The following is a 24842-nucleotide window of genomic DNA, read 5'->3' on the forward strand; positions in this document are numbered from 1 at the left end:
ATACCCAACCGGCATGCATTTCATCCGTAGGAGAGCGTCGGCATTCCGATGTCGGAAACGGCAATGTCGACAAGGCAATCGTAAATTCCTCAATGGATGCCCCGGCCCGCTCGAGCGTATTGTCAGGCGGCCTTGTCCCGGTCCTCCACATTCATGGCTCCTAAGCAGCTTTTCAGGGACAGGTAGCCGTCGATCCCGTCGTAAATGCGGATGTTTATGCCTATTCACTGCGAATTATCACTGAAGGAGCGAGTTCCGCTGCCCGCCGTGGAATACATATATAATCGGTGCGTATCGAGGGGCAGACGAAAAGTCACGGGAAAATGATACCCTCAACGACAGGGTCGAGCACCATTGACGCGACGAATCCGCCGAGTAATCGTAGAGCATCGACTCGTGACCTCTGCGTTCGACCTCCTTCGGGAAGCGAAGTTTGACCGACTTAATCCAACAGTCCACAGAATGAGTTGGAACCGATTCCGAGGCTATGGCAGGGAAGCTCAAGCATCGCTCGGCCCTTGAAGTTCCTTTAGGGTGCCTAATGTGCCGCAACGCCCCACTCTAGCACGTGCGAACGTCGCCGATGTCTGACTGAGAAAAAAGCGCGACGCATCTCATCTCCTTCGAGTGGACAATCACGTCATCTTGAGTCGTCGTCGTCGTCGTTCCTACGCAGATATTCTGTCTCCCGAGAAGAGCTTGCGACTCATACTGGGAACCTGTCATTGAAGACAAGCGCTCTCTTATTCATAGCTATTCTTTGAACTCAATTCGAACGAGATACATATGTGCATTGGAGCTGTTCCGAAACACGTTATTTGATCCTAGTAGATCTCTCAGCATCTCTAGCAGGTCCACGGTCATGGGAACAAATCAACGTATCGCCCGTCGTTGAGACTATTCGAGAACGTACCCCGTTCGCTCCCATTCGGACGGACTTCTCCATGGTCTCCCATGTCTTCCAAGTGTACTCGAATTCGCGATTTGGAAGCGCGGGTTCTTGCGATCTGCCCGAAAAAGGAACTCGGACTTGGGATGCTCTGATCCCGGCTGAGCATCTGAACGAGTACGCGTGCCACCCGAACGCTTCTCGAGTCCGGCGGACGATCGCTTCTCATGTGTCGACGCGGACATTGGACGTCTAGTTTACATTGCGCATGATCGGTTCGGTGCTTGTTAATGGAAACGTTGACAATACCGTCTGGCGTAAAAGGTTTCAATGACGTCTGCGTCGCAAGTCGACGGATAGACAGACATCAAGAGGCATGCGTAGACATATCGAGCAAAGCATACAAACTAGTGGCCGCCCAACCTTGAGAGTTGACTGGCCTCACGACGTAGTTCGAAGATTCTGCTTTCCTACCTATAGCCCAGACGAATTTCGAGTATCCGCACTTGAGGATCTAAGGTCAGCCAGAGCCGCTGATGAATTTGGGAAGAAAAAACAACTCCTTATCTGCTCGAAAAGAACACGAAAATACTCGTGGGTAGTTTTATCATCGCCGGCAGAACTGTTGCGATGGTCCCAATGGCTCGAATCTGCGCATATTACATCACGGGCGGATAAGAGTGGAGAAGAAGGATTCCTCGGAGTGAAGCCTGATTCCGTTTTATTTCATTCACGCTTGATCATTTCTTCCGGCATTTCCAAGTGTTTCTTCGCCCTTCGATAATAACTCCCCTCGGAGTTATTCGCCCGATGAGGTAGGGAGAATTCCGCACGGGTTCTCGAGCCTCCAGGTAGATATTCCTGCTCCCCGACACGATCCCGATCCGGGTCGCTCGAGATTCAAATATGGGTTACCAAGTTCCACCCAGGACCACGCCCAGGGCTTCGTGCTCCTTCCAACTCCGTAGGGGGGAGAAGGGCCTTTTCATTCTCTTTCTCCTCATGGAAACGAGCTCGAGCGTCCCGATGGGTCCCTGACCGTCATAAGTTGACCACGCCGACGAATGAATCCGTTACTATCATCACTCCGAACGACAGACTAAAGTCTCGGAACTTGTAAGCGTGAATCAATCTTAATGCTCTATTCAAACTACGCCAAGAGCAAGATGGTACTCGTCGGAACCTGATGACGCCAATATTATTATTGCTTCCAAGAAAAACACTTCGCGAACGGGACTTCCCAAAAAAGGTTCGCGAACGAGTCCTCAAAACATCGAGAGAGCGGTAAGAGCTACAACAAGTGCTCCACGAAAACACGCCCACTCCTGATACTCCCTCTTATGAAGGAAAACGAGTCACGAGCTCTGCCTGCTTACAACGGAGTTCAACAAAGAAGCATGCGACCGTCAACGCGACGTTACGCAGGGTGTCCTCGTCGAAGAGTGGCCAATATCACACGTCAGTTTCGCCGGAACCGCGGTTCATGGCGCGTGCTCCCCGCAAAATCTCTCCAATTTTTCTCCGTGCATCTGTCGGAGAAGATCTCATGCAGCGAACCCTGTCTCTCGAGAGGAAACAGCGGATTCAAATATTTTCACCCCGCAGATGAGAAGGATGCGGATCGAAAATTATCGAGCAATACGATTCTTAGTTTTCATGGAGAGCTCCGCGTGTTAGTAACGCTGACGGGGCAGCGATGCGCGGCTCCGACTCCTCGTGCCGCATCAGGGTGCAAGTCGACGCATCTGTCGATCAGTCACTCAGGCGGCCGATCCCGACGTATTTTGTCACAAACCATACCACTGGCGCCCTCTGTGAGCGTATCAGCAAACCCGCATGAGTCATCGATGACGGGGACCGCAGTATCGAAAGACAAGTCGGAAGAGCTTGAAATTCATTCGTTCGCTCGATCAGTCAACGTTTCCACCATCGGAAGTTTTGAGTCACATTGGACTTATTTCTCATTTCACAGACGGGAACTCGGCTTTCCCCGTACCGGAGTTTTCTCAAAGTAAACGTTTGACATCAGATTCGTTTTCACGACGCTCTGGCTCCTCTTCGCGAATAGCTGATGATAGAGCTCGTTCCGGCTTAGCTATCAAAAGGAGCCCGTCCCCTCCACTACAGATTCGGTGCTCTTATCTTCCACGCCATGATTCGGCTATTGATTCTGGGAGCTAAGACACAGGTCCCTGGCACGGGTACGACGAGAATCGAGGAATCTCATTCGAAAAGAACACCGCGGACGTGGGCGATAAACATTTTGGTTGGGGTGATTTTCTATCGAACGCGGGAAGGAGACAACAGGCCGCACTAAGGTTCCTCATGCGCATTGGCCAGTCCACTTGTGAAGCCTAGAGCTCGCGTTCATTGTGCTGGCGAGCTCCAGGTTTTAAAAAACATCCGAAACAGAAATTTCATCGTTCGGGAGAGTCTGGAAGAACACGGATGGGGAAAACATTCAGGAAGCTTCCGCGCATTTCCCCACAGAAAGTCCGTATACGTTACAGCACGGACCTATTCCCCGGAAACAGAAGAAATCGCGACGGTGACGATGATCCGATCATTTTCCATCGTCACTCACCAGGGAGTTCATCGCGCACAGATATCGACAGAAAGCCACGACAGAAAAGTGAGAATCGTGTATCTGTGGGAGGAAGAATTCCGGATGGACTCGTCCATCGTGGGTGGTTTAAATTAGATCTGCTAATAAATGTTCAGAAACTGACACGTGTAGCCTGAACATGAGCGTAAAAGGACAACAACCGACAGGTAGGTGTAGTCTTTCTACCGCTCTGGTGATGAGCATCGCTGTATCATTCCGCGAGATATTTCCGGCTCAGGCGAGTCCCCATCAACATGCGATGGCACTAAAGGCTGCTGCTGCTGCTGGTGAATGAGAGCGGGCCTGGGAGTCCTACAAGTCGGCAGTCTTCGCAAATGTTGGGTAATTCCCGTCGCAGTCTGACGAGAGATCAAGTGAGGGATCAGATTCAGAGAGTCGAATCTCAATGCGTTGGTGGTAAAAAACAGAGAGGAGGGTCATTCTCAACCTATTTTTCATCTCGGAGGTACCAAGCCGAGATTTTGGAAGAAGCGGAGACGAAAGACAGCGGTGCGATTGTTTTACAGCCCGGTCCGCGCTTTTCCGCTCAGAGCATTGTCCTCCCCGAGTGCAAGCGAGGCAATCAGCGCGACGGAGCACGACAAATTATCGAATCCAAAATAGGGAGACAAACAATCGGGAAATACGCCATTCTCAAGGAAGAATCCTAGTCAATAACGAAAAACTGACGGATTGACTCATTCCACTCGGAAGTTTCGCTTCGAGGAGTTCTCGATTGTTCTTACGATCCCCTTTGTTGCGGACTTCAAGAAAACTTGCTCGAGAAAGATGAACCGCAGCGAGAAGTATCATAGATGGTTGACATCCTGATCGGGGTACAGGCTCCTAAGGGACGCTGGAATCCGCGTTCTAGACAGCTGAATCCCCATGAGGGGGGCCGTCCCGAATCTTGTTTTTCCCGAGTTTCCCCCTGAAAGCCGAAGAACCCATCACCGGCTCTGACTGAGCGATCGCTATTTTCGGAGTCATTGCAGATTCGTCATTTATGAGATCCAAAAGAGCCTGCGTGGGGAATCGATGGCTTCCAGTCAGTCGCGCCAGTTCAATCCAGCGGCGCACAGCGAAGTACGTAGAATAGCAGGATCCGGTCTTGGAGAGAAACTCGGGATATCGGATGTCTCAAACAAGGGATGGTAAGTATGTATTTCCAGTTTCGCCGATCAAAGAGACGCGTAAACGAATATTGTTCGCAACGACGATCTCTGGACGATACGGAGGAATCCTCGTGTCTGACCCTGCGGTTTCAATAAACATTCCTTGGACATGAATCTCAAAACGGCACGACACATTCTCTGGCGAGCGTTTACTCTACGTTTCAGAGCAGTGACCTCGAGATCCCGGTGACTCACTCCTTGGTGTACAGAGAGACCCGTGAGGAGCGGACCAGGATTGGGAATCTAATTAGTTTCTCGGCTCCGCTATGTAACGACCATACTGACAAGACTTATGGTGCGTTGAACCGCATGTTTTTATGATGCGTCGGCTTCACGACAGCTGCCGAAAAGGGAATTTGCGAACGAAGCTCAAGACGATCGGTCCCCTGCTTGAAACTCCGGGGCCATTCCGGGAATCCATGAAGGGAACGACGGACGACTGGGACCGTGGGGCGAAAGTCTTTCACCCGGGAAGCTCCTGAGGCCTATACCCTTCTCAATTCTCAGACTTTCTCTTTAAAATTGACCTCAGAATCTTACCAAGAATGCATACGAGCAGCGAGATTAGCGAAACCCCCCATGATAATCGTAGGAAACGGATTAGACATTATTACATTCTTGAGCGGAGTCTGCTTCCAATATTCGGCAGGCTTCGATTGCAGCAATGACCACGAGGTGACTAACAAAAATATTCAATTAGTCTATCGCACGCAAGTTCACAACACAAGTGGAACGGGCGCATTCAAGTGAAATTATGCGCTCGGCTCATTTGACTGCTTGGCGTAGCGGCGCCGACGGAAATCAAATTCAAGAGATTGTGTCATTACGCGAAATCCGACACTTTGTTTTTTCCGCGGACGGTGCCACCGAAAGTTTCCCGGTGCATTCAGCGGTACAGCAATTTTTCAGAGATTTTTTCCTCGGGCTTACCGTCCCAGCCACAGCGGTGGATTTTCGCCTTCAATCAAATATATGGCCTCTTGAAAAGTCGGTTGGATCTGACGCAGCAGTCAGAATCGAATGAAATTCATTCCGATGTCCATACTCTTCAAGGCTGCAAAAGCCAATGCCGTCCACGATAAGCGGAACGCGGACGGAATATCATGCGCCGGAATCTACGTGATAGCGTTCTCGACGCTGTGCACAACAAGCGTACTCAAAACAGCGTTTGATAAACGCGTGTTTACAGCTCTTCGATTTCACGTTCGTTCCGACTCGACGGCATTCGGATTTTCACAGTGTGGAATTTCCTCAATAGCACATTTGGTAGTCATTCCATGCGGGAGCGAGATGGGTTGCACCGACCACGGTGGTTGGGGTGACCTGCGGGACGGCCGGCCCCCGAGAATCGGAAACTTTCGGTCGGAATGGGAAGTCGAGCTCCGTAAATCGAATGATTCAATTCACGGGATTCCATCCATCGACTCATATGAATCTGAGCGAGTGACGGTCCGAACCTTCGGAGATGCCAAGTTCCAAAGGACGTCATTCCTGCCAGAATCAATTCCGGTTGTCCTCGAGGAGGGAAGCCATCTTCGCCCCCACGCATTCTTCACAGCGGCCGGACGAACAGATGGAAGCTATTCGATGCCGAATTCCGCGGTTCCGATCCGATGACGCCGGGCAGGGAACTCGGACAGAGCTTCTTGCGGTGCGGTTCATTTTTCTACCGTTACAGAGTCCTTTCCACTTGCCCGTGTACTTTCACGGGAGATCAACCAAGATGGTCGCGGTGCGTTTTCTCCAGCTGAGAATATCTCACGAAGGACTGGACATGTAATTGATAGTGATGATTCATAAGTAGCTTCCGGTGGATGGTTTCCAAGATTTCTGGATACATAGCCCGCTCGGGAACGTCAGCGGCTATCGGTTCTCTAAGAAAAGACTTCCGCCGTCAGAAAAGGAGCCCATGGCATAATGGACTGAGCGTAAGCTCTAGGAGATGATGGAACCTGCGGGAACTCTCCGCGAATCCAAAGTAGGAGCTCCATTGTATAGATATCGAGCCTGCGCACCCGCAGACTGTACGAGCAACAGCTCGAGTGACCGACCGCTCAGGTCCCTCTCCACTCGACAGTCGGGGTGTCATTCATCGATGAAGACGATTTTACAAGCCGCCGCATCAGATGAGCTCACGAACCACTATTTTCATTCTCCATGGCGTTCTTCATCCTGGAGAAGCCTAGATTTTCCAGCTATGCATTCCGTGATAGAGCCGCCACGGCTGAGAAATCGAGGGAGCTCGCATCATCGTTTCGGAGGGAGACGAAGCCGACGGGGAACACGCGTGAATACGCCGACGCTGTCAGATCTTGAATTCGGCCATACATCCCTTCGCGTACTCTAACGTCTGACTCTCAAGGGACGTCATTCGCGGACTGCGAGATGAACCGAAGGTATTGATCCCCCGAGAGTGGAGTGGGTACCCGGTACCCGGACCTCATTCAGAACCATGAGGCGAGGCGAGCGCGGCGCATCCGGCGCCCCAGTTGCTGAATCGGTCGGAGGAACACTTTCGGAACTTGACCTGTGCCGATGAGCACTAAGGAATCTGACAGCTTGATTGTCCAATCTTGGTCTTTGGAATCCCGCTGAATCATCTCGAGTGAATTACTCCCATCCGTACGAAGAAACTTTTCGTTTTTGACGCAACTGCTCTCCGTCCCGCATCGAGGATTTTCGGAGGATCCGATCGTGACCGGAACGATCACTGAGCCCGTTTTCCCGCAGGGATTCTCCCGACGGAGGAAGCTGTTCTTTCGAAATCCTGATTTCGACCTCCAGCGCGGGAGGGTCTACTCCGATATCTGACCAGGATTTCGTCGCTTATCTATGAGACTCCGCGATCATCCCGACTGTGGAGGAGCTCCTTGCTGTAGGATCCCCGTAAAGTTCGCGAACAGAGTGAGCTCCGTCAAATATTTGCGGTCAATGTTCCTAACACGAATTTAGCGCGAGAATTCGGATTTGGCATACCGGCGGGTTCTCCGTCTGAAGATATATCCGGAAGAAATATCGCTGAAGATGACCTAGAATTCCCCGCCTGACAGGACGCGCGGAGTCCAACGGCGGATGACGCGAAAGCCGGATACAGATCTTTTACTTAGTCACATGAAATGTGTTTCCTCACTGCTGCGGCTGACAGCTGCGATGTAAGTTGATTTTTCGCCTGCCGAACGACTATCGTTAGTTTCGGTAGAAATGGGACGCGCAGCTATGGATTGCCGAGAGTCGTTTATTCGCTCTTGCTGTCGCTGCCTTGGATTGCCTGCCTGACTGACTTGACTCGGCTGGAACGGCTCGCCCGCCGGCCGGTCGGTCGGTGAGTCGAGCGTCCTTGCTATGCGTGATGTAACTTCTCCGCTAGGTTCCGTAACTTGTGTGGAAGCTCGGAACGAGAGCGATCAGACGAAAGTCGACTTCAGACGTTTGAATCTTCTGAAAACGTTCCTCGAGCTTCTCAGTTCCCGTGAAACCGAAAGTAGGAGTTGTCAGAGTTCGCTGTTTCCGATCGTGCCCATTCATCAAGCGAGAATGCCGCTGCGAAATTGAATGAAGCAATCTCGCCGGATGCGATAAGCAACGATCGATCCCCGATCGATACAGTAAAACACCGCATGTATTCAGAAAACTCCGTGAGCTTTGATGGGAATCGTTCGCTTCTCCGAAGAGCATTGGATCTTTAGCGAAAAGCTCCCAACCGGAGCAAGCGTGTTCTTTTATCCTCTCCTATCCTCACTTCGGCATATTCTGGCGGGGATCAATGAGCCCTGAGATCGAGTTGACTCGAGCCGACAACTAAGGCGAACGTCAAGAGAGTATATGGAGCGTTGCGGAGCCATAATCACCGATTGAGACCCGGGCAGCATTGCTCGATACGATGTGAGCGATCTGTGCAAGCGAAGCGACCTCTCATGGCGGTCAGGAGATACTCCGAAAATCGTCTTATGGAACCCGTGGAGACACAGGAATTTGCGCATTCGCGGGCATTCCTTCGAAGATAACGTGAGTCCGACGCTGTCATTGATGCGTGATTTTTCACGGAGAAACTCGCCGGAATCTTCCTTTGTCATCGACAATGATCGCTTCGACCGATAGGACGAGCTTATGCAAGTTTGACGGTTTTCTCATCGCTCCCTATCTGTGTGCGGGATCATTCAGAGGAAAGTCCATATAGTTCTCGGAGAAAATAATTCGCGTATTGGCAATGCGTCGGCATCGCTCGGATCGAATAAATTCGGAACAGCTGTTTCCCGGTTCGAGGAGTTCGCTGATTTCCCTTTCGAATTCTTACAGATGCATTATCGTTATTGACCTGATAACTCTCCGCCGCTTATCAGCATGGAAGTCAATCGCAGTCCCTCTATAATCGTTCCGCCGTAAACGAGACGTGAAGACACCGTTCGGTGTTCGTGAATATTCCCCAGGGTGAGATGCCTAGACGTCCGCATTTCAAGGGATTCTCACTACGACGAGAGTCTCCGAGGCTCGAGACGCAGCTACTACGGTAGAGCTTCCGATTACTTCAGGGAAGAAAATCTGGAGTTTGCCAGGAAAACCCAATGACGTGCAACAAACCCTCTAGGAGAACGGATGGAGCACACAGACACATAGTGTAAGACCGAGTTCTTATGCCGAGCGAGCATTGCGCAAGCCCTCGGATCCCGAGATTGAGTATGTCAAGCTTACCTCGATTGCCTAATTGGCGGAAATCGTAGTCAGCACACTTACAACAAGTTCGAGTACACTTTATTCCATCGGACTGTTTTTGTTGTCACATGGATCGTCCCAATCAGCGGTGAAACTAGGCAACGGAGCTCATGGACAAGGTTCTCTTTCCACTTACTCACTCACTCACGAGTGTCAGCCGGCCCGTCGAACAGGCAGGCGAAAAGGCGACCAGCCAGCTACTCGCTCAGCAAGCCGACGGGCCTGAAAGCAGCTCGCTTTGTCAGGGTGGCCACCGGACCAAGAGATATCCGGCGTCCTGAAGTTCCACACAGCGCCCCCTAACAACTTATTGGCTGTAATTCAACACGCGGTCGGGCGAAAAGAAGGATTGGCAGCCAGCTTTCGGTGGTAACAACAACAACTAGTCGTCGGGTGACAACACACCAGCTCCGCTCCGGAGAGGGAAGATGTTCGTTCGGAGAGGATTGACAGCCGTGTTCGTCCAGATTCTGTAAAGCGTAAGGAAGCATTGACCTATGCACTACGCCCTGTGAGCCCACCGGCATGAAATATCCGAATGGTTTGCGAAATGCAGAATTCTCCGCGACGTGTGGGCGATATATCAATCATTCGCAGTGAATACACATATAGAGCTTTCCGAGATCTCCCATGTGTCCAACGGAGATCTCACGCCGTATCTCGCATCTCTTTCTTTGAGTGGACACCGTCTAGGCGAGACATGGTGATATACGACCGGTAATCCCGACAGGAATCGGAACCGGGCTCAGCTGGAGCAAGAGCGATCGGGCCGCCGCGCCGACGAGCCGGAGGGACCGTGAACACCATGAGAGTGGTCCTGAGATGCGATCGGTCCCTCGTTCTGAATCTCAGACACATCTATTCAATCGCGAGGAGATTTTCCCACGCCCTCTTGAATTACGGAGTTCTCTGGACGATCGGACATTTACATTCGAAGAGGTCCGCAGTCGTTTCCGACGTGTACTTTATCTCAAACAATGCTCCCATCATCAACTAGTTCTGGAGATTAGGAAGCTTCCTCATAATCCCAGGAAACGATTATCACATCTGATGCCTCGCAGATATGAGAAGTTTCACTCGAATTACGCAAGAGTCCAAGCTTACGTCAGAGCACCAATTAGCGTCGTGAGTATCGCTCGCTATGGAACCTGCCTGGATACGCCTGAGGATCTACATTTTCGTGGATTCGTCCGGCTCCGAAACCTAATACGGTATAGAGTTCCTGCTCCTTGAAATCTCGTTCCGCATCGGAACCGAGAAAATCGACTTAGACGTCTTCGTCGAGCACTCCGCACCGTTGCTTTATTTATTCCTCTCTGTCTCCCATGCTAGCGTTCCGTCGATCTTGTTTTCCCGGTTTGTCTCCAGAAGGAGCGGCAGCGACATGCGCCACCCAGAGAAAATGAAATTTGGGCGTATGATTCAAGAAACCTCGAACGAACCTTCTCAGAGAGCTTCACCGACTGCAGCGCAGCGATTGACTTATTCGATTCCGCCGTGTTTCAGCATCTGTCCCAGGATTTCTCACCGCCGTGAGCGCATTTCCCGCATATTGAATGAACCTCTGTTGAAATCCCCCTTCGGAGAGAGAATCGCAAGAACAGCGGGCGGAGGCTTCAGCCGAGTTTTTCCAACGCTATTGAAGACGTATTGTTTTGGACCGACGCAACCCAGAGAAAATCAAACGAGTTCCTCGAGCTTTCTGGACTCCCTCCCCAAATCGATAACCTATTGGCGAATCTACTTCCGCTCGGGGAAATATCCAGAATTTTCCCACAGGTGATTTCCGCGGGAAAATTCTCGGTCACTTCCAACGAGCTCATCGGAATTCTTCGCTAACTCAAAATTGAAGTAGAGGGATCCTGTCGAGCGTAAGATCTTCCCAAGGGCAACACTCTTCCTCTTAAGCTGCTAATACTCTCTGCTACACGACTTGAGCTGAAACTATCGACGTCGAAATCGATCTCGGGCCGAGTACCCGACGAGTTTCGGAGCTCTCGCGCGTAGAGCTCGGAGCGTGCCTCAACGCTCTGCCGTTGAAGCCTGACGTGATGTGAAGAGTAATTCCCTCGTGCGGGGCCGTGGATCAGCGAGCGCTCAAATGCATTTGCCTTCGAGCCCTCCCGAAAGTTTCAACTCTCCGACGCAGACAGCTGTCACTCCATCCGTACGGCGTCAACGAGTCGTACCGGTAGATCACTCAGAGCTACGGCGGGAGCAGATTTTAGGACTCTCTGGTCGTTTAATCTCCAACGAGATGGGGTCAAAATCAGAATTCTGACAAATCTGAGTGGCCGAGTCGGTCCTCATTCGAAACCGGAGTTCGAGTCAGGAAATCAAAGGAGGAAAACTGCCTCAAGTCTCCTCGACTATAATTCTGTGAAGACCATCCGCGGAAATCGAGAGTCTCGGCGACCAGCCAGGAAGACCTGAACCCTCTTCCACAGACTCTCAGCGACTGTCATCAGGGTCCATGCTCTACTCCTTTCTCTACAATATCCAGAGTCCTGGAGCAGCCGTGTTCTACCGATTTACCGGAGAGTTAGCTTCGGTTCCCATTTTTTCCCCCACTTCCCGTGGAAAGTTCCAGGGAACTTTTACGCAGCAAGCGGGCCGCATCTAGCTAATGGATACCGAGGTCCTTCCGTCTGATGAATAAGTCTGACTAAGATGGAAGTTGCAGCGGTGACAAGTTCGTGGGAGACTTTGGCTTTCCGAAGGCTCTGAGCTCGTCTCCCTCAGAGCATGAAGTTCTACTCATATTCCCTGTGCTCAGTTCCGCTTTCAGTCGGACGAGGTATAAGGATATTGCACAGGTTTCTGGCCAAGCGCCGCCACGCCCCCATCGCGCTCGACACGTGAATGGAGCCGAGCCCTCGAGCGTCGAGTTCCTTCTCAAATCCCCGCGATGATAGGTCTGAAATAAGCGGAGGATGCGCGGAGTCTGCCCGATGATGAAGCAATTCAAAAGAGCGAAAGTTTTCCCTCTAGAGCTCGAGCTCATGCGAGGAAAAATATGTTTTCTCGAGCTTGTTCGATGTTTGACGAATGCGGTAGATACACTCATATTTCTGCTCGCGGCAAGAGGAGCGACGCATCTAAGCCTCGCATCCTTTTGCGATCTCTTCCGTTTTCATGATCGCCCTCGATTCCGGGAGTTTTAGACGACTGATAAAAATTCCAGGAAATCTCATGATTCCAGCAGGATCTTGGTCGTTTCTTGCGAGACTGTTCCCCTCTATGAGGGAACGCCAGCCAGGTAAGTAGGAATATCAAGATGATAAAGCAGAATACCAGGTTGGAGCGAGGAGACGAGCAAAGCTTGAGTAAAAAAGTTGAGACATACTCCTGTTTCCATGATAAATTATACCAAGATTCAAGTCCTGGGGCAGATTTGCTTGAGATATCAGAACTCGTCTCTCGACTGTCGACTCCGGCGGCTCAGGGTGTCTCTATCACAGAAGCGGAATTTCTCGCTCCGAAGTTTTTCCCACGTTCGGTAATCACTCCTGCTACATCCGGTAACATGTAATATCCCAGTCGTGGCATTGACTAAATTACTCGAAGACGTCATAGAACTCCGGCGCCGCATCGCCGCCAACGCCTGGCTTCCACTCGGCTTCATATTTCCACGTTCCATCCAACCACTAAAAACGGTTTTCCCAACGTGGTTGGGAAGCGTGCCGCCCTCTCAGATCGAGGTGAACCGTCGCGTAGCTCCTCCTTGATCGCTCAGGATGCGTGAATTCCCCAGCTCATACTTCTCATTTGAAAATAATGTTTTCCCCGCTTCGCGAGGATATCTTCTCTCTACAATGGATTTTTCTCCTCCTGATTTCGGAGGAATCAGTACTTGGCGACCATCACTGAGCGCGAAAGCAGATTCTGCGCTTGCGCAACGACGCGGTCAGGGCTTCCGGACGATCGTGTCGCCAACTCTCAGGGAGGTTTCTCCTGAAACACGTTTCATCAGTCCGGAAACCCTTGAGCCCACTGGCATCCGGTTGAAGCGTCTCATGGCCGGCCCTGAGCCATCTCCATCTCGGTCAGGGGAGCTTCCGACTGAGTGAGGAGGATTCACTCTTTTTACCGTGTGAGTCGTTCTACCAGCTTCGAATGGTAGAGTCATTAATTTCGTTTTGCCTTGTCCTATCGTAGACTTTCCGCATGTCCGCAGCTCTTCCGTTTGGAAGGTTCTCCGATATACGATTTTTTTGATATTCCGGGGCAGAATTCCGGCGTCTCCCGGGATACGTGATTTGGGACTCCGAGAGGAAAACCGTCGAGAAGGACCATGGTACGACGCGGGATGTTTCCTCGCTTGTTTGTTTGGCGCTAAGCCTCAAGTTTTCTCTCGGCTCTCGCGGAAATATTCTGAGGACGACCCTAAGGCTTAAAACGATTACAGCGATGAAGCGAAGTGGACGTTTAGACTCTGAGCAGCTAAGCTCCTCCGAGGAAAGAGTTTGAAATTCGTTACCTCCACAAACATAGGCTGTGAGAACGCGTGGTTGAGCGTCCTCACCGTGTCTTGCGTTAGTTCGGATAGACGTATTATTATTTTGCCCTGCTCATGCTACTGAGGTCCGCACAAGATTGTGGTGTTCTCCTTCTTCTCTCTTGGGAAGTCTGCCGCTGGAATGCTCGGGGAGACTGTCTGGCAAGGGAACTTTGAGATGTCCTGAGCTTTACTCTCCAGGTGTTGCTCCGACGATTGGAGTCAAGAGTACATTAGTTTAGAGGAGCTCATGGGTTGCGGCACTCATCCCGTCAAAGAGTCCGACAGCTTTTTCCGAGATGGGATAGTCCTTGAGGGATCCCTCTTTTAAACTTGCATTCCGAGAGTCTGGGTAACCGGCATTCCAACGGATGAGCTGTAGGAGGACCACGCCGGGAGGAAAACCGCGTCCATCGACGCAATGACCGAATCAATGAACGATATAATTGTGATCTGCCCGCAGTTAGGCTGCACGCCCCCGACGAAAGGGAGTGGAGGACAGTGGAGAGACCCGCCTTGAAAGGGGACATGATCAATAAGTGAGCTCATGACCAGCTGAATCCCATCCGGTCTCCGCCTTCCCGTCTAGGGGGGAAGGGGGGGCGGTGAGAAACCTGTCCCTCGATTATCCGCTTCGCCTCCTCTCGGCGCGAAATCCGGCTCGATTTTCCGTGTACACAGCATCCAGATAAATCTTTCTCCCACGACGCTCCCGAAAACTCGGATAGAGAGACTCTAGAGCTCACCGTCCTGCGAATTTTTGGGCGTTCTTCGGACTCCGACGTCCGACTGCATGAAAATTCACCGTCGAGTCACTCGCGTATCCAGTGATGCTGGCAGTCATGTGCAGCCACAGGTGGAACTAAGTCGGCCTCAGCACTGATGGAGAACCGAGACCGCCGTGGGAGAGGGAACATCTACCTCGTGGAGAGAGCACGTTACCCCAAACTGAAAGAGCACATCCCGGCTGGGGACTTTCTGCTCCCCGCAAATATCGTCGGCCGTGGGCGCCCCCAGCATGCCCTACTTCGAGAATAACTTCTTCAAAAAGTTTCAGACAATCATTAATCATTCAGTAAACAGGATGAAGTTTCTATGGAGAAGTGATTCGGAGTTGATCCCCACAATTCACTGCCCCAAGGACGAATGGACGCCAGGGAATCTCGTATCGTAAGAATTTCACGAGCTCATCCTCGAGGGGAACTGAAGCGATTGCTTCGAACTCCGCTGGCGCTGCGAGGACGGAGCTGGAGACAGGCTGGGCCCCGGAGATCCCTAGGCTGACACATCATTCCTAGCGGATCTAAGCCTGGTGTTCCCTTGTTGGCATTATTCTATTAGCCGACCGTATATTGCACTCCATGGGGAGTCGTAGTATTGACGCTGCACTATGCTCAGAGTTGGAGCTCGGTCCGGCTATTGCAGCTTTTACAGTCCCGGTCGGCACTCGAGCTCGTTTACGGGTCTGATTGTGAGTTGCGTACGTCACCGGCGGACATCCGGCACGCGGGAAAACCACATAGGAGTAGTCGCCATTGTATTTCGAGATGGAATGTTGTGCGAAGGTCGGAGGAGAAAGCATACTCCGGCAATAAACGTCTTTGAATCCTCTAAGTTTGTCTCGTCGACTCTCAACCCTGACCCGACCTAAGGCGAGCTTCTCCGTGTGGCGTGAGCCTATTCTGAAACATACCGGGGCTCGGCTATATACCAGATTCGACTTCGCTGCCCGCATGGAGTCGAGAACGTCCTGAACGATCCGTAAATCTCTCTTGTTCACGTGAATCAGGCAATGGGCATATTTTCCGATTCCCGGAGCTGGCACCTCCGGGATCCTTCGTGATTGTATCCTCCGACAGATTGCGAGAGCTCGCGAATTCACTGGTGCATTCAACATTCCGCAAAACTTATCAGTCAGACAGGCAGACACAAGCGTGGCTCAGATCACGCACAGCATTCATTAGTCGTAGGAATTTCATCAGGGACGGCCTTTGTCTAAGGCTCATCCCGTTTCGGTCTATATTACGGTTTCCGAGATCCCCGGATCTCCATGATGAGTTTCTGCTCTCGGATAGAATCGGAAACGTCGTTGGAATCGCTCATAGAACCATCTCTGACGGCTCGCGAGGGGGGGGGCGAGGTCTCGGTGTGCTCCAGCTCGTTCCCGGTTCGAGAGTCGTATATCCGATGGCCGTGCGGTCGACTTGCGCGATCGACGACAAGGAGAAAATCGATTCATTCACAGAGGGTCTTTTCTGGCTCGAGTGGGCATGTCGATTCGACAACTTGGAAGCTCAGAAACTCTCAAGCCCGCCACCGGGCAGGAGAGCTATTGATTCGAGAGAGATTATCGGATTAAAACGAATGCGGCAAGATGACACCAGACCATGTGGCATGGGGTGCGCTCGCCACCTTGTGGACTCCTTCCACAAGTGGAGTTCAATTCCTCTTCTGATCGTTTTTCCTCACCGCTCGCAAGACTCGAGGGCGCCTGCTATTTAGCATCGCGGCAGAGGAAAGCCTAGTCCCACACCAGTCCGATGCGGAGTATGCCTGCTTCGAAGGTGAGCCCAACAATAGAAGCCTGAGGTCTGAGCGTGCTAACCATAGTCTCCGGACTTCTCAGAATTCTATGGAGACGTCAGCTCCATTCTTCCGAGAGAAAGTCAGCTTCAGAGTGGAGCGTATCTCAAAAATCACGATATCGATCAACATCTGACCGAGCCTGTGAATGAGGAACTCATCTTGAGTGAGTCTCGAGATCGTCTCAAGCATCCCTACGCCAACTCAGCATCAGAGCCGCATTGTCCCCCTGTTCCTTCGATTTGGAAGATGGACTGCATGCGTTCAACGTGCCTCCAGAATGCGGTTGGGCGTTTGGGGGGAAATGACAGAGAGTTAGCGTCGAGAATTTATGCGAAAGAGGAAGAGCTCACTGGATGAACTCTTGATGGTGGACTCGATTAGGATGAGCAGGCCGCGAAACAGGGATCATTGTTCAGAGCCCTCTTTTGATCGAAGTTACTGAGTGAGTACATTTCGCTTCTCGTGGGACTCAAGCGCGCCGATTTGTCGAGATGTCCGAAGAACTTCGCTTCCCAGGCTGTTGCGAAAATCCTTTTTTTTCGCGGGTCGCCCGCTTTTGAATATCATTACAGCGTCAGTCTGAGAAGAAACGAGACCGTAAGTACCTCTGCGCCTTCATGAACAACTCAGGACGAAAGTTTTCACTACCCAGCGACTTGACGCTCCGAGAGCATTCAAGACGAATGTTTACGGCCGCAGCACTCCAACCAAAAAGCCCGACACTCCTAAGCATTGCCGTGCAATGGCTATCGAGGACAATAATCGCGAGCTCGACCGGGAGCGCCGCTCGATCCACCTCCGCGGCGGTGTTCAGAAGAAGGTCGCAACCGTGGTATTCTCTCAGATGGTTCCACCGCACCATGCATCTTTAGTTCAGAGCTCTCTTAGAATCAGACGTGACTGATCTCGCGGTAAGTAATTTTTCCGAAGACGTGGATGCGCAAAGCCCGGCGGGGCCATGCCCCAACTCCAGATTACTTGAAAAGTCTCATGGAACAGCAGGCTTGCCTGCATATCCTTTCCTAGACTGCGCCTGGACGACATAGACCTTCATTTACGACAAGAAAGAGAAATTTGCGTCGATTCGGGGTTCCTATCCGCCTTGTTTCGAGCTGCTGGAGCGACAAAGAGCTCGTCCCAGACTGAATCGGGGGATCTCTCACCTCTGACTCCAGCTCCGAGTGCTCTGTCGGTGCTTTTCGTCTGATGCTATCTCGTGGTGTCCCACACGAGTGTGCCATTAGGTATGTGTTCGAGTAACAAACAGAGACATTGCTTGCGCGCGTGTCGAGAGAGGACGTAATCAGTCATCAGAATCTCTGCGGTTCTGTGGTAGACCAGCAAGGAAAAACAACCTTACAGCTTCTCGAACAGGAGAACCGACGGATGTTCGCTGCGAGCCTACGCGATTCCGCGGCAATGAACGCATATTGAATGGGGCAGAAAAAAAAAGCAGAGCGCCCCTCCGTACATTCCCTATGAAGTTCAGAATGAGTTGATGGAATAGTGCAAAACTCCCGAGGGAAGAATCCGCGATTTTCTTGGCTTTTCCCAGGAAATAAAAAATTCCTTTGATTGCATTCTCCCCTGGTGACCTCGCGACAGATCAGCTCCGTGCCTCTGGGGCCTTCAGCGCGCATGGTAAGCCCGCCGGGATCCGGTCGGATATGGCTCAAGGCCTGAGCGATACTCCGGCATCCGCCCGATGAGGAAGGGGTTCCCGCGGAAACCGGATAGGAGCACTATCTCAGGGAAGCCAGCTGCCGGATTCGACCGATTCATCTCTCGCGCGATACAACACCGTCCCTTGGGGTGAATAATGTTCTCCCGAATCTGCATGGGCTGTCGAGGCCGTTCGATTCACTCGGTCATACGTCGCGTTGGATTCACTGACGATAATGTATGCCCTTAGTTGTTCTCCCCACCGTTGAGGCTGCCATTCGCGCCCGTGACCGCCCCCCCCTATTCCGCGAGTTCTGGGCGCACCTTGAGACGGCTAGGATCGGAATTCCATCAATTAATACTCGATCTCCTTCGCTCACGAGGCTCCACTCACTCAGAAGGCTCCTGGCGCGGATGAACCAGTAGCTTAGATCCGAATTTTCGACCGATTCGGAGACCCGAGAACGACTCGTTCGATGTCGTAGGGTGAAGAGCTCCATGCTTGATCTACGGGAGGTTATCCTGCCTGAAGAGATATTATATGGATTGATAACGCTCTCTCCCCATGGGGGAGATCCATCGCATCCATGGCGGATACTTCGCGACGGATCGAAGCGGCATATTGCACTCCGGCCTCATCTCTTCGAGCAAGATCGCTTCCCGACACGGGTAACGATTTTGAAGACCAAAAGCGAGCGAGACAGAGTTAGGAATAGATTTATGCACCAGGGTTTGAATTTCTTCCTCAAAGATAAAGTCGAATATACAAGAACAAATTTTCGTCCAGTATGTCGAACTCGTCAGTCCTTCGAATCCAGGATGTGACCAGAGAATTTGTCGTGAGGATCCATTCTCCTCGTCGATCCGCCACACTACGCGGAGGAGGCATCGGGCTCAATACAATTTCTGTCCTTCTATTGACTGAACCATGGTCGAAATAACTGACGGGATCTTCTGAGCTGTATCGTCATCCTAGAAATCGAGAGAATTCGTTCGATTAATCAAGACCCTCTCCGGATCAGGCTCTGGTCGTCAGCTCCGGGAGACAACCTGTCGGATAAGCGGAGGCGAACTCACGTCGGTGGGGGCGTTGCTGCAAGACGCGAGGCATTTACAAAATTTGGAGCACGTGAAACCAGCTTTTGTGCATTTGCACTTGATGCAAGACTTCTCCCCGCCGCCACAGCGGCAACCCGCGTCGGAGGTCTGTCGCTGCAAATAAGGAACGGTGTCAGTCCTCCATCGAGGGGGGGGGGGGAATCAAGATGATTGCACTCACGCCGTGCCCCAGCCAAATTTTTGATTAAAACGACATTGCATTGAATATGAGCTCACTCGCGGTACAAGATTCTGATGATCGATCTGCCGAAGCTCTGGTGATATTTTACCTTAAGCATCTTCGCCGGCATCTCGTTTTCGGCGTTTTCCGAGGAGCTCTTCCCTGTGTTGCGTTTCCGCGTCAGATTCGAGCTGCTGTTGCCGCTTTCGTGCAGACCCTTCTCCGTCCAGTCGGGATCGGTTCGAGGGTTGTCTACGAACGACTGCTCGTCTTCGGAAAACAGGGTCGAAGTATCCACGAAGTCCTGCCGCAGATGTTCGATCTTCCTGTGGACCACGCTTCGGTCGGCGAGCGGGCGCCTCTTCGCGTCTTTGAGTCGCGATGTCGGGAACGGGGACCTTGGTATCATTATTCCCTGGCTCATTTGAGACAGCTTCGTCTGAAGTGTGTTGATCATCGACTCTTTGACCTGTAGTTCCTTGGAGAGTTTCTCGAACTCGTTATCGTCGCGATTATTTTCCGCTTCCAGCAGGAACGCCGCGTACTTCTCCTCGACGAGTTGCTTCTGATGCTCGGTATCCGCCAGTAGTTGTAGATCGTGGGCGCGCTGTTCTTTCAAGGTCGCCGCATCGTCCCTGTAGAGAGCCGTTTGATATGCGAGCATTTCGCACTTCGCGATCAGCTGTTTGATGGCGAGTTGAGCCTCGAAGACGGTGGTGAATTTCTCATGGAACTTCGTGGCGTCTCCGCTTCGGTTATTGGTTGCGTTTTTATCGATCACAGATTGGGCGTTCGCTTTTTTCTCGACGAGATCCCGCATTTCAACCATGAGCTCGCTCCTGGCTTCGCCCGATAGATCGCTTTCGCCGAATTGAATTTCGATTTCTTTTATACGACTTTCGAAAGCCTGGGTTTGTTTCGTGTAGTCGTCGATGTAGAACTGCGTTGTGGCTCTCGTCGCGCACATGATGACCTCTTCGTCGACGAGTTCTTTTACTCGATTGAACGTATTACTGGAATTCATCTTGGATTTGTCGAGTTTTCCCTTGTTCGCGTTGCTCGTGTCCGTTTTCTTCTTGAGCAGCATCTCAAGCCGGTCCTTAGCTGCCAAGGCTTGCTCCAGTTTCCGCTGCTGGCACCTCCGCTCCGCAGCCTGTTTCGCATCCGATTTCGACCTTTCGGATGCCTGTTTCTGTTGTTGGCGCTGGAGAGCGATCATTTCTCTTTTCTGTCGCTTGATCTCCTCTTGGGACTTCTTATTCTGTTCTTTCAACAGTTTCTGAAGCTTCACGCGCTCCCTATTTATGTTTTCGACCTTCAGCTTGTATTTCTCAATGGTCTCGTTGTTCACAGAGGAAAGCTTGAGTTCTTTCTTCAGTTTGGACAACTTCTCCTGAAGCAGCCGATTCTGCTCGCTCTGGACATCGAGTTTCTTCTGGAGCTCTTTGAAATCGACACTTGAGGTCTTGGGGGAATTCATCTGCTTAGTTGTGATTTGTTTCTCCTTCTCGGATTGCTCGAGTTGGTTTTCGAGCTCGAGAACTTTCTGCTCGAGTTCTTTGCTCTTTTTCTGCATTTCGACGAAGTATTTCAACTGGTTTGAGTGCTCGTCATAGTCCTTGTCCAGAGTAGTGAGGGCCGATACGATGGACAGTTCGTTCTGCAGGTCATCGCGGGGCTCAACATCCTCATCGCCGTCTTCTTTCTGCGAGTCGACGTCATCGTTCTCCTTCTCGTCATAAGTTGTATTCCTGTTCGAACGAAATATATGCTTGCTTAACAACGAACTCCCTCCTAGAGCATCATTGAAATCCTGGAGAAGACCGAATAGTCAAAAGAAATTCAGGGAATAAGAACGAGGGTCTATACCGGAAATCGGAGCGTCTCTCCGTTTACGGGAGGCTGAATAAGGATGAAGAAATGACGAATGAATGGTGAACTCACCGCGGCCTCTTGCAGTCCGGATCGTCGAATTTCTTCGAGAACATCTCGACTAAATGCTCGAGTTGACCGCACCTTTCTTGGAGAACTTCATTCCGTTTCGAAGTCGCCTCATATTTCAGCATGAGCTGGATCAGTTCTTCGGTTTTCGCCGCCGGATCGGGATGGTTGGTCTCGTTCTCCTTGATCTCCATTATGGTCATCTCTAAATCACCCATTTCCAGATTGTGCTGCGCGCAGAGCTTCTTGAGCCTGCGGTTTTCATCTTTAAGCTTGAGGAACTCTTCCCGCGTGATCGCTTTCTGAGCTTTCTGTGCCGAGATCTCAATCTTTCTCGCCTGCTGAGCGTAGTGGAGAGTTTTCTTGCTCTCAGCCTCGTTCCGCTCTTCCATAGAAATACATGCGATCAGTGTAGTGATCGAATTGCCGTCCAGTAGAGGTTTCAACACTCGCGTCAGAACTGAGTCACGGTATGAGACGTGGCCGGACCGATCACGCAGCTGTATGATGACTCGACCCAAGGCCGAGAGGGATTTGTTGATGTTCACACCTTCTTTCATGGTCATTTTATCGCCTTCAGGTACTTCGCTCCCGGCCAAGTCGACGAGTTGGAGATACGGGGTCGATGCCAGCGTGGATTCACCTTCGTCGTTCAAATGCTCGACGTAGATTGTGAATACAGCATGCGATCGCGAGGAATTAGCGTTCATCGACGTTGCGGCAACTCGCCGATTTTTTGAGCCCTTCTGTAGGACTTCCATCACTCCCTGCGTCGAAACGACTTCTTCCGCAATGAGGCCTTCAACGTCTGTCACAAGCTCATTGGGCCTATCTTTCCGCGGGATGTCACGCACCTAGGAATGTAGAACTCAATTGAACGACCTGACGTGCGATACAGGATATTTAGCTGTCGGTTAGAACCGGGTCCATGAGCGGGTTCAATCGTGATCCGTTGTCGACTTGGAGCCGATAGCCTACATGGACGCACCTTCTTGATGACGGGCTTCTTTTTGTCGTCCACATGGAGTAGATCGAAGGCTTGCTCGTTGTAAATCTGGAAGATGATTGAAGGCGGTGTTGAATTCGGGAGGAGGCGTACGCACGGACCTGATTGTCGGAACTCATTCAAATTCTGCGCGAAAGTCTCTGCTTCGACTGTCTTTTGAAAATTAATAGCTGGACTGACCTCCATGAATGTAACTTTTACGATTATTTTTGTCGTCTCTTCGCGAGGCACAGCTAATCGGAATATGTCGGAGGCTGCTCGCGAAATTATTCCTGGGTTCGCGATGTAGCACTCCTCAACGCCGTTCGTTCCTATTGTGTAGGTTTTCCCGGAGGATGTCTGACCATACGCCAGGATTCCGACACAGTAGCCTGCATAAATCACGACTCCAGTCAGAATTATGGGTCTCGGAGGGGTCATGTGAGGAGATGAGCTCGAAGTGAAGATTTCATGAGTCAAGATGAAGATCGATATAACTTGCCTTCCACCAATTTCTCGACAGCAGTTCGCAAACGTTCGTACACCTGCTCCTGGGTGGCGTCTTCTTCGAAAACCACATCGTATTGGAACATGTTGTTCAGCATTTCGATTTCATGACCGTATTTGTCGAGTTTTATGGGGCCCCTCTGAGCTCCCTCGGGGAGCTTTCGGGGCCTCACCATGACTTGCAGGTTGGATCGCTGCATTCTCCCGCAGTGGTTCCACCGGTCGGTGGTTTGAACTCAAGCCTCAATAAACGACGGACTGTGTCAATACAGCTACGTTCGACTTTGCGCTCGCGAACGATATCCTCGGCGACTTCACAACATTCACAACCGTGTTTCCCCTCACCGGACACCGCCAGCAGCAGGATTCAAAAACATATCGGCGAAGGGAGGATCTCTTGGCGCCAAATTCGAACTGCGTCGATTTTTTTCGCCTCGGAGAGAGACATCAGAGTCGACGAAAATTTCTCCTAACTCCATATTTCCCGATCCAGTCGATTGATTCGAGGATCATTGCGAGAAGTTCGGGAGTTTTGCGACATCCGCATCCAGGATGGCCGATTCAGATCCAACATCTGACGAGCTCTTTCGGATCGAGCGGAATCGCCACATTTGGCCGACGCACTGCATAATACCAATCGAACGAGTTGATCTTGATCATACGATGGGTGTATGACCCGAACTGAGATCATAGAGCGGAGCTCTTCGTTCGACGGTGGATTGAGACTCGCGGCATGACGAGGAATAGATGCGTCTCATTGCAGGTCGAGTGGCGCATCTGCCTTGCGGCAGACTCATGGAAGGTCCAATTGTTGGAGGATTAAGGGTGAATCGGCGACGAGAATCCACGGATCGTCGAACTTAGACACTTTGATCAAGCGACATCGTGCATACGAAGTGGAGAAAGTCGCATGTCACAGGGTCAAGTACCAAGATGCGAACGGATGTTGATATACGTCCACAGCTGAATGGTGGATGATGTCGAAAAGGTAATACCACAATAATGTCCGCAAGCTGTCTCTTAATCAACAATTCCTGCTTGATGGGCAGACCTAAGAGCCTTCGGCTTGAAAAGTCTCTAAGGGCGGCTCAAGAATCTACTGATCTATCATCCGAATTCGGGCGACGCACTCTGGCGGGGCATTCAACGGTAATCCGAATGACTAGCACGCTGCTTCCGTCTGCCTCCAAGTCTAATCACGGCGATCCATTCTCGGTTCTGAGTGAGTCCTGCGGGCTTCATTGAGTCACTCGACGGACTTCCGCTCGGATTTCATTTCAATGCACACAGTGCTTTCCTGAAGCGGGGATTCGAGGCATCCGGGCGGGGAGGACCCAGCCCGTGTCGTTCTGAATCTTCGTCAAGCTAGGGCAAATCGACTGACGCTAGGCAGAGAGAGAATGGACGGAGCTCTCCACGGTGAAGCATTCGAATCAACGGAATGCTCAGTCGAAGATCATGTTTCATTCGATCGTTTGTTAAAACAGTCAAAGCCTGGCAAATTAAACCTTCGACCATTCCTTGATTGGCCGAAAATATCCGGGATTTGTAGATATACTTTATCCCTCAAAGCCAGAATGAAGCAAATCAATCTCACTGATTCTGGAGTGGTGCCAAGGAGACATCGGTCTCGATCCGGGATCCAGTCAGGATCCAGGACCGGGAGATCGTTCGCTTTAGTTCGTATCCTTGGATGTGAGAGTGAGTATCAGAGGGAACCTCGGAACTGTGAAGATTGTCACGGGTTCATGAAAGGAGGCTGATTCGAACGGGGGAGATCAGCTGCCGTACCGTGGTCAGCATTCGGAGAATTGTATTGAGCTCACAAACATCCTAATCACTCCGCTCTTTGACAAAATGGGGAACGTATATTCAGCCGCGAACAAAAGTGGATATAGGATGTGGAGGCTCTCCTTTTCGCGAAATTTTAGGATGGGGCACGATCTTCGATTGTGATATAACCCGATAGTAGAGGCTTTGCTCGCGGTGGAAAACCTTATTTCCC

The 24842-nt window shown here is 51.3% G+C and overlaps 1 protein-coding gene across 1 annotated transcript; it reads right to left on the reverse strand.

The window, feature by feature from the left end:
• Positions 1 to 18930: 18930 nt before the first annotated feature.
• On the reverse strand, positions 18931 to 23168 carry LOC100908192 (osmotic avoidance abnormal protein 3). Its single transcript, XM_029110603.1, has 7 exons — positions 22833 to 23168; positions 22532 to 22722; positions 22334 to 22399; positions 21352 to 22199; positions 19514 to 21155; positions 19203 to 19337; positions 18931 to 19097 (listed from the first exon to the last, which is right to left on the reverse strand). The coding sequence occupies exons 1-7, from the start codon at positions 23035 to 23037 to the stop codon at positions 19020 to 19022; spliced, it is 3165 nt and encodes a 1054-aa protein (XP_028966436.1). The 5' UTR covers positions 23038 to 23168; the 3' UTR covers positions 18931 to 19019.
• Positions 23169 to 24842: the final 1674 nt, after the last annotated feature.

Source organism: Galendromus occidentalis, unplaced genomic scaffold (assembly GCF_000255335.2).
Source record: "Galendromus occidentalis unplaced genomic scaffold, Mocc_1.1 scf7180000075430, whole genome shotgun sequence".
Classification (NCBI taxonomy): domain Eukaryota; kingdom Metazoa; phylum Arthropoda; class Arachnida; order Mesostigmata; family Phytoseiidae; genus Galendromus; species Galendromus occidentalis.